This window comes from Hyperolius riggenbachi, chromosome 2, assembly GCF_040937935.1.
Source record: "Hyperolius riggenbachi isolate aHypRig1 chromosome 2, aHypRig1.pri, whole genome shotgun sequence".
Classification (NCBI taxonomy): domain Eukaryota; kingdom Metazoa; phylum Chordata; class Amphibia; order Anura; family Hyperoliidae; genus Hyperolius; species Hyperolius riggenbachi.
In genome coordinates, this window is record NC_090647.1 from 100,228,198 (window position 1) to 100,245,075 (window position 16,878).

At 43.7% G+C, this 16,878-nt stretch overlaps 1 protein-coding gene across 1 annotated transcript in view; it reads left to right on the top strand.

The window, feature by feature from the left end:
- Positions 1-12,317, top strand: part of LOC137543983 (mitochondrial ornithine transporter 1-like) — a 29,495-nt gene extending 17,178 nt beyond the window's left edge. The window contains exons 5-7 of the mRNA XM_068265038.1: positions 2,338-2,510; positions 5,153-5,311; positions 9,616-12,317. Coding sequence (XP_068121139.1) covers positions 2,338-2,510; positions 5,153-5,311; positions 9,616-9,740 — 457 coding nt within the window. The 3' untranslated portion in view covers positions 9,741-12,317. The remainder of the gene's footprint in view (positions 1-2,337; positions 2,511-5,152; positions 5,312-9,615) is intronic.
- Positions 12,318-16,878: the final 4,561 nt, after the last annotated feature.

Below are 16,878 nucleotides of genomic sequence, written 5' to 3' on the forward strand. Positions count from 1 at the left end.
AATAAAATGATCCAATTTTACGGCAATTCAATAAAAGCGATCGGTTGTCCCGAAAAAAATTCAGTTTGGTGTTTTTTTTGTTGTTTTTTTTTCTTTATTCGTTCCTATTTTTATTCCATATAAGTTGATCGGGAGTGGTGGATTTTTCTGATTAATTTTGATGAAAATTGACTGGTGTGGGGTAGATTGTCAGTTTCCTTATATATACACCCAAGCAATATTCTCAGTTTTCAGTCCTCTTTATTTTCGTAATTGGGGAAAAATTGAACATGTGTATGTGGTACATTGGTCAGATTTTTTTAATTGTTACAATCTATCAGAAAAATTGATTGTAATAACCTTGAATTGAAAAGAAATTTTAAAAATTGTATCGTGTGTGGCCACCTTTAGGCTTCATATAAATAACTGGACATGTCTTTCCTGCAGGCATAAAGCTGAAATCAATGCAATAAGATAAATCTATTTGGGCCCCACCCTGAGGATTAACTGCCGGTGTAATCATGTGGCTGATTCTTCCTACAGGAGCAAAAGATTGGATTAATGGCACAGTTCCCCTGATTGATCTTACTGGTGCGGGCGTGTCTCAGCCCTTCCTTGCGGAGCAGTGCTTTTCGGCGCTGCTAGATTTGGGCACAGCCAGCGCCGCCAAAGACTGTAATAGGAATCGGTCTATAGCAGCGCTCAGTGAGTAACGTCGGCGCCGTCAGAAGACGGAGCCGAGGTTGCTTAAAAATCACAATAATTTGGCCTCCAGCAATAGCTGGAAGCCGAATTATTTCATTCCCCACCATCCATGGCGGCCTGGAGGGGGAATAGTAATTAACACGGCCCAGACTTGTGCAGAAGCAGGATCAGCCTTATACCGGCTGTATCCTGCGCCCAAGTCTACCGGCGCCGATTTCAAATGTACTCCTTCCTTGGCAGTCAAGGACCAGCAAAGTAAGAAGCTGTCAGCAATCACCTGACCCATTCTTTTCTAAAGGTGCATACACACGCTATAATAAAGTAGGCCTAGGGGTCTGTTTGTGGCTGTGTCCCTTGAGAATCCAGCTTATGTACAGGTGTCCCCAAAGATATGCACATTGTTTGCTTCCTTATTATTCCCACCGTAAGCTTCGCTGTCTTTCACCACAACATTGTCCATTCCTTCCTCATAGAAACTGTACACAGCATTCTGCTACTGAAGCAGGTTATTTTGGTGCTGAGCGCCAAACCCCGAACCTGGTCTCTGTCATGGCACCAATGCTGCGTTCCCCACGTAATGGTAATTCATGGCTGTGGTGGTTGCCAGACCACGAACCCTCTGAGTTGCGACAACTCAGAGGGGTTAATAGTATTTAACGCCACCAGGGTGTTTAGTGGCAGCCTGGCGCCAAAATGCCCGGCGCCAAAATAATATGTGCTCTTCTGCTTTAGCACAGCATTTGACCCCTTAACTCCAGCTCTAGGAATCGAATCCTGATCATTTCGGGTGACAACCATTGTACATGTGTATGCACCTTAATTGCAACCGTTACTTCAAATACCCTTTATATACTCTAGTATAAGCGACCCGAGTATAAACACACACACACACACACAATTTTTACCTTACAAAAAAAAAAAAAACCTGGAAAATTTTTTGACACGAGTATAAGCCAGGGGTGGCAAGAGCCACAACACCACTCACAGCCATGTCCGGCCACGACCATATATTAGAAAAGCAGCATAAATTCAGCAGATTGCAATAATAAGACAGAATTCAGGCCTACAATGGAGATGGACATGCAAATAACTCCTGTTGCGAAGTTTAAGCTGGCATAAAGATAAAGCAAGGAATGCAGAGCCACATAGTCATGTATCTAAAACTTGACATAGGAATGCAAGTATTCTCACCACTCAGTAGACACTTTCACTGTATGCCTTCCAAGGCTACAAATTGAGATGAGGTTTAGCTGGGACCTCCTCAGATAAGCACCACTGTGTATATAGTGGGGGTTACTCAGAGTAGTGACTCGAGTATAAGCCGAGACCCCCACTTTTTTGCCCCAAAACTTAGGCTTATACTCGAGTTTATACAGTATTTTTATTTTCCAGAATCCCATACAGATATTATTTGATTGTTGCATGATCTGATCATCTGTGGTCGGGCAACAACCTGTCCAGGTCTGATACACATCTGGCAATTTTTTTTTTTTTTCCTAGATGAAGAATTATTTCTATTGTCTGTATTATGTTGTCCCCATATTGCATTGGGAATACTTTATTCATTCTCTTTATATGCACTCTGATAACTGACCTGTAGCGTGTGTGTTTTCCCATGTGTTGGCTGCCTTGTAATGCCTGTGCTTGTGTCAGTACAGTGTGGTCGGTCGTGAGGGCCATTGTGCAGCGAGAAAGTCCCCTTGGCTTCTTTCAGGGTCTGACCAGCACGATATGTAGAGAGATGCCAGGATACTTCGTCTTCTTCGGCGGATATGAGCTTAGCAAGACTTTTTTTGCTTCAGGTGGAAAATCAAAAGATGAGCTGGGTAAGGAATGAATTGTAGAACTTAAGAAGCGTTGTGATAGTCTGGGGCGAAAATCTATTGTGTACAGCAGGGCTGTGGAGTTGGAGTCGGGGCAATTTTTGGGAGTTGGAGTCGTTGATTTCATAAACTGAGGAGTCGGAGTCAGATGATTTTTGTACAACATCCACAGCCCTGTTAAGTATTAGACTAAGGAGTTGTAGTCGGAGTCTGAGCCTTTTTGGGTACCTGAAGTCGGAGTTACAGTCGTGGTTTCATAAAACGAGGAGTCTGAGCTGGAGTCGAAGATTTGTGTAACGACTCCACAGCCCTGGTGTACAGGTGTCCCTCAACATAGCTGAGGTACCTGGTGGGCATTCATATATAAAAGGCACCTGTAAAAAAGGGCGTGGGGTGATTTCCGCTAGTAAAATACCTGTAAAATCTTTACCGATATTTTACTATGTCCTAACCTAACCCTACTCTCACACAGAACCTTCCCTCTACAAATGCATAACCCTAAGACCCCCCCCCCCCCCCACTCCCCTCTACAGATGCCTAACCTAAAGACCTCCCTCTACTGATGCCTATCGCTAAGACCCCCTCTGCCGATGCCTAAACCTGAGACTGCCCTTCTACAGATGCCTAACTCCAAGATCTCTCTCTATTGATGCCTAACCCTAATTCCTCCCTCTACCTATTCCTGGCCCTTACCCCGAACCCCCGCAAAGCCGTAATTTGCGTCAGAGTAAAGATGGGCGTACAGAGTTGGCAAAGGATGGCCACTATGCATTGACGCATATTTTATCGCAACTATTTTCCGACGTCTCCGTGTACCCACATTTTTCTGCTTTGCCACAAATCCCAGCTTTTATAATGGACATGGGGAGGTCACTCACACTGCACTTTACTTGATTCCAATACTTTCTCCTTTGGGCTTGGTATAATTAGATCCGAATGCAGGACCCCGAATATGAACATCAACACTACTGTAAAACGATTGGAAGTAGCAAAAAACATCAGCACAATGCCTAAAAATGGCTTACTGTTATCGGTTTTTAGGCATTGTGCGTATCCTATTTTGCTACTTGTGAACATTTTGGCTTGGCTAGCCTTGATCCTGCTCTCTCTGATTGGCATTTTGTAGGGGCAGAGCGGTGTTCACTTGTCTTCCTGAACAGCACATTTGCACAATGTAATTGTTTCAGTATACAGCTTTCAAAAGATCAGTTGTTTCGGGCAACAGAAACTGTAAATAGGTTTAGTACTTCCATACTCCTCTCTTCTGTGGTAGTCCAGGTAGTGACAGGCCTTCCTGTGCATTGATTCAGTGGCACATTTTAATGTGATGGCCTGACAGCACTGTGAACTGTTTTAAGGTATGTCCTGCCCAATTATACCTACATAACTTGGCTTCTCCCACATGACTAATTAGCTGCACAAAGCAGGAAGCATTGCAGCTCTGCTGTAATCACCAACATTAATCCAAAAAATGTCACATCCAGAAGAAATTGTCCTGTTTCTTATCCCATAACAAAGTTTTAACTGTATTTGCGGATTCAGCAACATAAAGAAAATGTTTGTAGAATGCCTTATAATGTACAAATCTGATTCAAGGGGTTTTTGTTTTTTTTTTACTCAAGAGAAGTGAATTGTCCCCTTTTTTTTTTTTTTTTTTAAGCACTCCCGAAATAAAAGGGATAGGGAGGCGGACATATGTATTTGCTTTTAAACAATGCACATGCCTGGCTGATATACTGTGCCTCATTTAACCATAGACCCCGAACAAGCATGATGATCAGATGTTTCGGACTCATGTGTGTCTTAAACACTACTGCAGCCAAACAGAACAGCAGGACTGCCAGGCAATCTGCATTGTTTAAAAGGAAATAAATATGGCTGCCTCCATATCTCTCGAAGTTCAGGTTTACTTTAAAGGGGGCCTGGACTCTTTCACAGGACAGAAGGAAAACAATAAGAAATGCACCCTGTATGTATTTAGAGCGTTTAGCCTGTCTAAATCCCCCTGATCTGTGACTAATCACAATGTAATTTGATCTCTCAGCTGTGCCAGCTGGCTGCCTCTGCAGATCAGTTAATTGGCAAACACAGGATGTTAACCCTATATCTGCCTCCATGAAAGCAGGAAGTAGAAACACTGCAGATTTATTGCTGGATTTGTATCAGCTGTAACAAAGATGTTTTTTATTTTTTTTAATGGGAACCCGAGGTGAAAGTGATATGCTGCCATATTTATTTCCTTTTAAGCAATACCAGTTGCCTGGCAGTCCTCCTGATCCTCCGTCTCTAATACTTTTAGCCATTGACCCTGAACAAGCATGCATATTAGGTACTCTGACTCAGCTCACTCTGTTTTTACTGGATAAGCCATATGCTTGTTCCAGGGTTTTGACGCTACACATGCCAAGAGATCAACTGGCATTGTTTACAAGGAAATAAATATGGCAGCCTTCATATCACTGTCACCTCCGGTTCCCTTCAAAGGTGGTTATGCTGCTGCTAATCTTTTAAAGCAGAGAGGAAGTTCTGAGTTTAGGTCCGCTTTAAGGTATCAGTATTGCTACATTTTCCAGCACCGTCAATGACATTCTTCCACTTACTGTTGTGCTAATCCAATGTAAACATGTATGTGACCTTTGTTGCAGGTCCATTAGCCCTGATGATAAGCGGCGGATGTGGAGGCATTGCCTTGTGGCTTGCAGTATATCCTATAGACTGCGTTAAATCCAGGATTCAGGTCCTCTCCATCACAGGGAAACAAGCTGGCTTCATGGGAACATTTGCAAGCATTGTGAGAAATGAAGGTGTGTGTAATCTATGCATAACCACTTAATTACCAGTGGTCTCTGCCCCTTTAAAGACCAGAGACCGGTGGTACAATAACGACGGAATACCGACGAGTCGCCGCACAAACCCGCCATCCACGATGCATGCCGGGATCCTCAGGACATCCACTCTGCCGTCTTAATGACGGCAGAGCCATATGAGCCGGTTAGGAGCCGCTTTCATTGGCTCCTGACCGTGTCTGTCGATGTAAGCCTATGGGAGTTGCTTACATTGATAGACAGGTCCAGGAGCCAATAAAAACGGCTCCTGACCAGCTTGTATGGCTCTGCCGTTATAGAGACAGACAGAGCAAGTGAGCTGCAACGGGACACGGCGGGGATTCAGCGGCAAGATCTGCGGGAGCGACGAAAACGGGGGATGCATGCTGCAGCGGGGATTGAAATCTATCTATAAGTCTGATTGGCTGAAGGTACTTGCACCTGATTGGTGCTTGAGCTCACTGGTCACTATTTAAGGGTGAATTTTGTACTATGTAAGTGAGATTCGATTCTATCCAGCTTCAGAAAGGTTGACCGAAACAGCGAGGTTGTCGCTGAGTGGATGACTGTCATGCTGCGATTTTAAGTAATATTGATGGTGCTGACTTGACTGAACAGGAAGGGGATTAAAATCTACGCCCTGCCAGCCAGGTAACCACCAAAAACAGGGCGTAGATTTCAATAACCTTGATCCTTAACCATTTATGCCTCCAGGACGTAGTATCTACGTCCAGGAGGCCACATGCGCGCTCCCGCGGCCGATCGCGCGTGTGCACGCGCACTCCCGGCCGCGGGTTCGGTAGCCCAGGAATCAATGTATCGGGCTATGGTGCCCGATCACTGATTCCTCTCCCCTGCTGAAAAAGCGACAGCTTCTCTCGGAAGCTACGCTTTTTCTGAAGCTCTGTCCCTCTAAGCGTACATTGTACGCTTAGAGTGACGTCATGTAAACAAAATCGAGATTGCCATCTTGTGGCCAAAAAGAAAAACTACAAGTAAATGGAAAAAAACATTACAATACACAAATATTTCCCCAAATAAAACTATTTATATCCCACCCTCCCAAAAATACCCACATAAAATGTTTAATTAAAAAAAAACAAAAAAAACATTACTATAAAAAAAAAAAACACATAAATATTTACCTAAGGGTCTAAACTTTTTAAATATCTATGTAAAGATGAAATATTTCTCTCTATTTTTTTTTTTTATAAGCTTGTAAATAGTGATGGATGCAAAACGGAAAAAATGCTCTGTTATTTCCAAATAAAATATTGTCGCGATACATTGTTTTAGGGACATAATTTAAACGGTGAAATAACCGTGACATATGGGCAAATACAATACGTGGGTTTTAATTATGGAGGCATGTTTTATTTTAAAACTATAATGGCCGAAAACTGACAAATAATGAATTTTTTCATTTTTTTTTTTTTATTCTTACTGTTAAAATGCATTTACAGTAAGGTAGCTCTTAGCAAAATGTACCCCCCAAAGAAAGCCTAATTGGTGTCGGAAAAAACAAGATATAGATCAGTTCATTGCGATAAGTAGTGATAAAGTTATAGGCTAATGAATGGGAGGTGAACATTGCTCGGATGCATAAAGTGAAAACGAGTGAAGGCTGAACTGGTTAAAGAGAAACTCCGACCAAAAATTGAACTTTATCCCAATCAGTAGCTGATACCCCCTTTTACATGAGAAATCTATTCCTTTTCACAAACAGACCCTCAGGGGGCGCTGTATGACTGATATTGTGGTGAAACCCCTCCCACAAGTAACCCCTACCACAAGAAAAGTTCGACCTTTTGGCAGTTTCCTGTCTGTGAAACTTGTTGCAATGTGGGAAATAACTGTTTACAGCTGTTTCCAACTGCCAAAAACCATGCAGCAGCTACATCACCTGCCAACAGTAAAATGTTCACTGGAGTTCCTCTTTAAGTAGATAAACCGCAAGAGTTCCTGACTGTATGAATGTGCACAAAGCCTGATGTCCCCTGGAATTCATTATTGTAATCAGAGATCCCTTTCACTTATGGCTCTAATGTTAAGCAGGAATTTGGGTGCCCGTTAAAATGTATTATGAATATTATCATCTCTGTAGTCTCTGTGTTTTCCATTTTATTTATTTTTGGTGTATTTGCAGCAGGGGTTGGTTAATGTTAGGGTGTGCGCCAGGGAAGGGGGTGCGGTTAAGGTTAGGCATCAGGAAGGGTACTTTTAACATTAGGCATTGAGGAAGGGGAGGGGTTAGGCATTGGAGGGGGGAGGGTTCTGTGTGAGAGTAGGGCTAGATTTAGCTGTAGTAACATATCGGTAGTATGTACTGATATTTTACTAACAAAAGCTAACACTCTAAAATAGTCAGATATCAGTAAATGTTTCCTATATGCTACTGTCAACTATATCCCAGTGCCCAAGTTAGGTCCTTGATTACAATATTGAATCTCAATGAATGGCTACTGAGTAACTCCACCATAGAGTAGTATAACAGCACGTATAAATGACTGTACAAGACCTGTCGACCAAAACTTAAAGGGTACCTGAACTGAAATAACAAGACTGTATACTAAAATGCTGCAGAAGATGTCACAGCTATATAAATACAAACTAAATACATATATCCTGATGAGATGTGTATGTACAGTCCCAATCCTACTTAGAACTAGCCTGGGCTGCTTCTTTTTACTGTAATGGTTAATAATTCAGAACTTTAAATTACATTTCCTCCGCTTTCAGACTGTAGTATAACTCTCAAAGAAAAATAATTTGCAATTGTAAATCTCCTGTGAGATTGAGAAAATCCCATCTTAATGGTGGGAACAGATAGCTAGTTAATTAGTTAAAGATATAAGGCAGTGCTGGACTGTGGACAGCCGTGTCACTTGGCTGTCCCCCGGAGAGGCTGAAGAGCGATCAGCTCTCATAGGCTGATGCCCAGGGGGGAGGGAGGAGCTACAGTATAAAAAAAATAGCAACATGTATTTTTAAAAAAGGACAATAAAATGAATAAAAGAAAAACAAATGCCTGCAGCAGCAACAGGAAGCTCTGTTGGTGGGCAGAAAAAGAGGGGGGGGGGGGGGGGGAAATCACTTGTGTGGTCAGTTGTGAGGTCTTAAAGCTGCAGCGGCCTGAATTGTAAAAAAATAGCCTGGTTACTAGGGGGGTGTAAGTCTGTGGTCCTTAAACACTTGAGGACCGCAGTGTTAAACTCCCCTAGTAACCAGGCCATTTGTGCCTGCCTTAAAGGGAGTCTGAAACGATTCCTAATGCACTCCCCCCCCCCCCTTTCTCCCTACCAACAGACCTGTCTGTTGGTGGGGTCTAATTGCTCCCCCAATGTTTGTTTGGTTTTTTTTTTGTTTGTTTTTTTATAAATATTTATTTTATATTTAAATAAAATGCTGTATTTTTGTTTTATTTTTACAACCCTCCCCGGCCAGCCAATCACTGCGATCGGCGCCTATCACCGCCGATCGCTTCTTTGTCCCTCAGGGGGACAGCTGGGTCACACGGCTATCCCCAGTACAGCGCTGCCTTAGATCGCAGCGCTGTACATGTATAATGCAATTGCCGCTGGAAGACTGAAGGCGGAGCCTTTCAAGCAGGGATGTGCGCGCTACTGCGATCTCCTGCTAGCCCCATAGAAGGCCGTTCACGCCAATCGGCACATTTATCAATTTCTCTGTCCATCCTAAACACTGGCATGGGTGTGGCCTTCTAGAACTGGAGTTCGACACATTAGATGGATCCCTTTCGGTTTACAAAAATTACTTGAAGGGTCTCCCGATGTGCAGGCTACCGGTGTGTAACTCCTCCCCTTGCAGATGTACCGCTTCCGTGGCACTCTGTATCTCCTATACAGAAAGTGTCATGGCACTTGGCTGCAAGGGGGCGGGGCTGTACGCAGGAAGCCAACACTTCCAGGGCTTGGGGAGAGACGTGAAAGATAAAGACCCTGCATGTCGTTATAACTTCTTACCTGAAGGGGGTCCATATATTGTATAATTTTGGCTGTATAGTGTCTTTAAATATAAATGTTAACCTTTTAATACAAAATAAAACTGTGGTATTCCAGGAAAGTCCCATTTTGGGTTGTAGATTGTTCCTTTCATCAGTTGATTTTCACTTCAGGTTTGCTTTTGTTACTGTTTCGTGACTTTGCTACATGCTGGGCAGCTTTGCTTGTTTGATTTTAGTTCTGTTTCAAAACACTTGAAAAGCTCATTTGTTTCCTCAGTTATTTCCAGTGTGTCAAACAATTTGTTTGCTCCCTTTGCAGGAATCCTGGCTTTGTATTCCGGACTGAGTCCCACCCTGATCCGCGCATTCCCAGCCAACGGTGCCCTTTTCCTGGCCTATGAGTACAGCAGAAAGCTGATGATGCAGCAGTATGACTCCTATTGACTTTCATCTTATAATGTGAAATAGTGTGCAGCGTCTCGGGGTTAAGGGATAACTCTGCAAGCTGCAAACCTTCTCATGTCACTTGTGTGGTGGCTGGTGCTGAATTCCTGTCAGAGTTTGTGTAGGTAAGAGATGATGATTCAGCTGCCTCATGCAGACTAGACACGTGGGAACGTTTGGTCTGCTTAACACTCCAATGCTTGACACTCCAGTATTTGTCCACTAACCAAATACCACATGTGGTTTCCTGCCACCAGTTTTATTTACCACATTTTGTGTGGGGTAACTAAAATCTGATTTATTTTTATTACATTTTATGCCTCACCAAAAAAGGTTTTTTAGCACTTACTCAAAATTATTTTATTGGTTTTATGCTTTACGGTGAACATTTTCAGCTTCTGACCGGGGCGTAACTACAGGGAACAGACTCTGCAACTCCAGGGGGGCCCAGAGCTGTAAGGGGGCCCCAATGACTACTTCACTCCCTTCTGATAAAGGGGTCCATCCTTCAGATCAGGATTTTGTGGCTACACTTGTTATGGGTGTGAAGATAATGATGGCCACACTTGTTTTATGCCCCTTGTGAGATGGGCCTCCGGGCTTTGAGGGTCACAAGGGGAAGGCTAGGGAAACATATGGGGCAGCCCATCAATGTTCTGCTGGGGGGCCCATGATGTTTAGTTACACCCCTGCTTCCGCCATTTTGTATCTAGCAGGTTTTCCTCTACCCATTGCCCCGGGGGACTACTGGATGTATCAGTTGACTTTCATCTTTAAACTTCCACATTCGATTCTGTGATTGCATTTGTTTCCTAATTTTTGTATTTATAAAAATGCTATTTTGTTAAATCCTTATTCTCTATAAATATAAATCAGCAATAGCTCAGTGGAATCAATCGGGCACTCCGAAGCGATTAGTTTGGGCACAGGCGGCAAGCTGCTTCCTCGGCAGGAACGTAACTTGCAATAATTGCGGCTATGGTGCGCCACGGTGCTTAGATTTGGCGCCAGTCGGCAATACAGTAGGAGGAGGGTCAGTGTTAGGTGTAACGGCACTGAGGTTTTTTTTCGCAATTAAATTTGCATCAGTATGCAAATTTTCATGCAAAATTTTTTTTTAAGACTGGCTTATGAAATAAATGCAATGGGAATTTGCATGCAATGTGCAAATTTATGCTTCAAGAAGTAGAAATGCGGGTGCAATTTTGCTAATTTTAGCAGAACTGCAATTCTCCCTTGACTTTCATCAGCTGTGCGGCGACAGTGTTTTCACACATTGCAAAATGCAGGAAAATTTAAATAAGTGTGAACCCTGCCTAAGTGTGAGAGAGGTTAGGAGAGAAATTTTTGACGCGAGGAGTACGTGATTATTATTGATTTTTAAAGTGCCAACATATTCCGTGGCGCTGTACGAAGTAAAAAAAAATATCGTATAATATCGGGAATATGACAGATATTAATACTATCGGCTACTCGCACCAGACTCATCACTGTCTATACTTAATGTACACTGGTACTCATAGAACCTGTTCACAACAATCAAATGTGTACTTCCTTGTTCAGCTGAACATTACCAACATTGCTGAGCATGCTTCCAGTATGTCCAGAGTGAGGGTGACCAGATAAGACATCGGGTCAAACCAACAAACCCCGACACTCCAGGTCACCCCAGCTGGCTGTAGCAATCCCTGTAATCATCATTCATGCAAACCTTTACATTCCTATGGAGAGGGTAGGCTCTGGATTTCATAGAGCTTTCCGAGTCCTCTCTCCATCCCCTCGTTCCATCAATGTCCCCCATTTAAATTCTTTGCCTTCGAGGCTCCTCGAAAGGCTTTGGAAGCACTCTCGTCCCTAAGCACTTCCAAAGACAGGCACATCTGTACTGTGAAATGGGAGATCCACATTCACTGTGTAGACTGCAAATACTTTATTATAAGATCAGATCCAACATACAGACATCACTACATGGCTCAGGACCAACACGTTTCAGGCTATGTAGTCCTTAAAGTAGTGGTAGGGAACCTATGGCTCGGGAGCCAGATGTGGCTCTTTTGATGGTTACATCTGTCTCACAGACAGATCAGTAGGGGTTGAGTCACTAAGCTACACTGCTCTAGCAGCGCAGCTTAGTGTGGCAGCGCAAGTAACATTTTCAAAGTAGTGCATGCTACTGCTGTAACATGCACTACTAGCTTACTCACACTCCCCCAAAACTAATGGCTTCTCCAAATGTCCCACTCTGGACCCTATCAGGCCCAGTGACTTTGTAGGACGAGATCCCCGCACTTTGATTGCCCCAATAGGCTGCTTGTCACTTGACAGCCTACTGTGCCAAAGTGCCGGGATCGCATCCTACAAAGTGAATCAACCCCCAAGTCAGCTAGCTAATTGTACAAGTTGTCAATTGCACAATGCCCAAACAGGGCTAGACCATAAGTACCAGAAACTTGGTCAATAGTAGACCTATCCCATGTACACAACAATATGATCGCTGTAGTAATACATGGGAGGTTTCCTGTCTCAGGTAATGAGAGATAAAAGACTGTATATGGTCAGTATTGGTATGAACACTAAAGGGTGAGGGTCTTTGCTGATCCCCCCCCCCCCCCCCACTGGTCAACTTGTATTCCCCGTGGGGTGTAGCTATCTCTGCCCCAGTGTCACCAATTGAGACCTACATCACAGTACAATTTCCTCTAAAAATTAATACCTATATAATGAGCACAATTGTGGCAGAAAAACACTGGGTGCAAGTTCCCCTAGTACTGGGGTGTGGTTTGCTCGCACACAGGTCAATGTAGATCAGCCACACTAGTTGCAAAGGACCCCATAGGGGTCAAGGATATAGGTAATCCTCCTTCACAGAAGGTAACTGGGGTAACACATATAAGTGGGTGCATGAGTGTCAATATTTACAGTGCTCTCAACAATTGTTTCACCCTAATACAGGGCGTCAGGAGAAAATAGTGCACAACATTAAAAACACAGTACAAAGATATCCCCACACCAAGTGTCAAAGTTTCCCCCAGCAATAGCCCAAGTCAGAGCTAATCGAGCTGTCAGCTGGATGTGCTTAAATAGCCACTACCCTGCCACACCCTATCTATCAGGTCCACCCCTTGCTTCTAAATTATCCATATTGCCTGTTGTGCAAACCTACCTGTTTGCACAACCTCCCCATAGGGCTGCCCCATCCACAGCATGAGAGAACGGTGATGACACACTTACTCACTGCTCTCCAAGCCTCATTCTGGCTGCTGGTGTCATATCCTGTGATGTCATATCCCTTAGGTTGCCATGCGTCCCTAGCAACGTGTATATCCAATGCGGACGCTGGTATTGTACAAACAGGTTGCCATGCGTCCCTAGCAACGCGTATATCTAATGCGGACGCTGGCGCTGTATAAACAGATCTGCTCTCGCCGTCCTGTTGGCGAGAGCATGACCCTGGCAACCTGAGGCTGCATTTCCACTTGTGCGGTGGGAATCGCTGCGGCAAAAATTCGCATGCGGATGCGAAACTCGCATGCGGCTCTATGCGAACCCCCATGCGAATTTGCACATGAACCCGCATTGATGACGATGCACGCGAATTTAACCACGACAGTGCCGGTGCGATTCCCCACTGTTTACATGCGAATCCGCATGAAAACCCGCACGAAAATCCGCACACCCAAACCGCACGCAAATCTCCCATTAAATACATTGCATGTGATTCGCATAACGGCATGCGAATCCCGATGGTCCCGCCATGCGAATCTCCTCTGCACAGAAAATGCAAAGGAATCCTGACAAGTGGAAACAGCCCCACCCACCTGCATTGCCATGCGAAAAACGCATGCGAATTCGCGATAGTGGAAAGGGGCCCTAAACCTTCCGCATGGAGCAGCCCTACAGCGTACAATTGAACGTGCACGATAAAAGGGGGGGGGGGGGTAGCCCACATCACCAACATTTGTTGCAAATATTACTACATATGCCTAGCATTCATTGCAGATGTCACAGCCTATGCACTAACCATAAGCATTCATTGTTTGTTTGCATATTGCATAATTATAACGTTTGTGTATACAGGGTGCATGGAGGCAGATGCTCAGTATATCTGCATCTGTCATTTCGCAGTATTCCCCATTGGCTGGTCATATGCATATACATAAGGCTCTCTTTGCACTCAATGATAATGACAACATATAGGGGATGTGAGGGGAAGGAGGATACGCAATATGCACGGGTGGACAGATCAGGCATGCATCAGGCTAAAGATGTACAGATTTTATTAGGGGAGATGAAGTTGTGGTGTGTATGTGATTGAATGAACAACCAGTAGGATTTATAAAAAAACATCTAACAGAAAAATCCTCATTAAGCCCTTTAGGGGCTAACTTATCTAGCCGGAAAATCCACGCTGCCTCCAACTGCAGCAACTTTTTGTCTAGATCACCCCTTCGGACACCACATTTCCATTGCTGTAAACCCCAAAAGGATATCGCGTGTGGATTATCGGTATGCTGCAGGTTCATGTGTTTTGATATGGGGGTGTCCCTTTTGTGTTTTATATTCCCCATATGTTCCAGGACCCTGTCCTTTAAAGCTCTTGTGGTCTTTCCCACATAGAGCAGATCACAGTTACATCTTGCGACATATACCAATCCTTTGGTATTTCAGTTGAAAAACGATCTTATGGTGAAACTCCTATTTGCGGCTTTCGAAACGAAGTTTTTGACTGTGGGCATGTGGTTACAGGCCTTGCAGTGGCCACATTTGAATGACCCATTTGATTTTGGGGGTAGCCACGTAAGGTGGGATGTCCTCTCTTTTTTAGTTGTATATGTGCTGTGCACCAACATATCCCTCAAATTTTCGCTTCGTCTGTACGTCACTGATGGTCTGGTTGTTAGGAACTTGGTTAGATGTTTGTCTTGGTGTAGAATTGGCCCATCCCTCTCTAAAATCTTGAATATCTGGTGGGACTGATTGGAGAATGTCCCTATCATTCTGATGCATTGTTTCCCGGTGTTCAGGGTCTTGTTTTTGGACACTAGGGTCTCCACACGTTTTGTGGATTTAGCCCTATAGTATGCTCTGTCCACAACATGTTTAGGGAAAACTCTCTGGGTAAATCTCCTGCTTAATAATACACTTTCTTCTTCAAACAATTCGTCAGTGGAGCAATTTCTTCTCGCCCTGAGGAACTGACCCACTGGAATCCCAGTTTTTAACGACTTTGGATGGGCGCTATTCCAATGTAAAAGTGAATTGGTCGCAGTACTTTTGCGAAATATTTTTGTGTTTAAACAACCACTGGGACTTTTGTTGATCTCTATGTCCAAAAACGTGATAGTTTGCAGGTTTATCTCATATGTAAAGTGCATCCCAACGTCCTTGTTGTTTAAAATCTCCACAAAGTCTATAAATAGTTCTCTGGGGCCCTCCCATAATATCAAGATGTCATCTATAAATCTGCCCCAGAAGACAATGTGTGATGTAAAGAATGTAAGAGCATCAATGAACACCCTGGTGTCCTCCCACCAGCCCAGGAACAGATTTGCATATGAGGGGGCACACGATGTCCCCATAGCACTGCCCCTGAGCTGATGGTAGCACTTGTTGCCAAATATAAACGTATTGTGCGTCAGAAAAAATTTCAAAGCGCTCAGCAAGAAATTAGAATGAGCGAGTAAATGTGTGCCCCGTGATCGGAGGAAGTATTCCCCTGCCTGGATGCCGAGATCATGTCTAATATTGCTATAGAGCGACTCGACATCCAGGCTTGCCAGATACGTGGTCTCTGATACATGGACATCCTGTAGTTTGCAAAGGACATCTTTGGTGTCTTGCAAGTAAGACGGCAGGATCTCTACAAAAGGTTTCAAGAAAGAGTCCACATATTGGCTAAGGAGGTCAGTTAGATTCCCTCTCCCCGATACAATGGGCCTACCAGGAGGATCTGTCTGGTGCTTGTGAATTTTGGGTAGTGCGTAAAATGCTGAGATGATCGGATGTTTGATCGACTTTGAGCATTTCAAAATCATCCTTGTCTAGGGCCCCTGTTGACCGTCCCTTTTCAAGTAGTATTTTTAATTCTTCTTTGTGGGTGTTGATGGGATTTGATCGTAGTAACCTATACTGGTCATCTGTGTCCAGAATTTTATTACACATCATCACATATTTATCTGCATCCATCACAACAATATTTCCCCCTTTGTCAGCGGGTTTAATCACAACATTTTTATTTTGAGTCAGGTTTAACAAAGCAGCCTGCTCATCCTTTGTCAAATTACTGTGATCAATTTCATTTCTCTGATGGACCTTCTCCCCCAATTCTCGTAGATCTCTAGTCACCATATTTACAAACGTTTGTATATGGGTATGTTGTGAAAAAGTGGGACAATATGTGCTTTTGTTGTAAAGGTTACTTTTAGGAGTCATTTCCCTCTCCCCGGCGTTTTCCAATAACAGATCGTTAAGAGCTTCAAATGCTGCCCTATCCAACTGATCAGTCCTCCTGTCTTTTGCTGACTGTGTTTCATGTGTGTTGATGAGCGCTAATTTTCTAGCGAAGAGATGTATATCTTTCACCCATTCAAAAGATGAGAAGTTTTTAGTTGGTACAAATGACAGACCCTTCATTAGCAAGCTGATCTGTGTGTCATTTTAAAGTGACCATAGAGAGGTTGACGACTTTCAACATATCAATCGGATCATCTTCTCTATTTACCAGTGATGTAGGGTTTTTTCCTTCCTCCTGCCTGTATATCCCCATTTGTCCCTGTTTCTCAAAGTGGGTTTCGGGGTCTGATCTGGCGTTATGATCCCTTTGTCCGGGATGTCTATAGTTTGCTCTAAAAAACTGGCCCCTTGATTGTTCACAGGGCGGGGTAAAGTGTTAGGAGGGTTTTTCTTATTTTTGTGTCTTTTGTTAGGGGCCCCTTGTCCTTTGGGGGGGGGGGTTCCCTCTATTAATAGGTTTGTGTGTTTTAACTGATGAATCGGATTCCGTATCTGATCGTGCTTCACTTTCGGATTGTGACTCCTCCCCCACTAGTGTGGGGGCTTTTTTCACAGCCCAAGAGTAAACCTTGTTCTGTCTGAAATCGTCCCTATCTCTCTGTATCTTCCGTTGTTTCCTAGATTT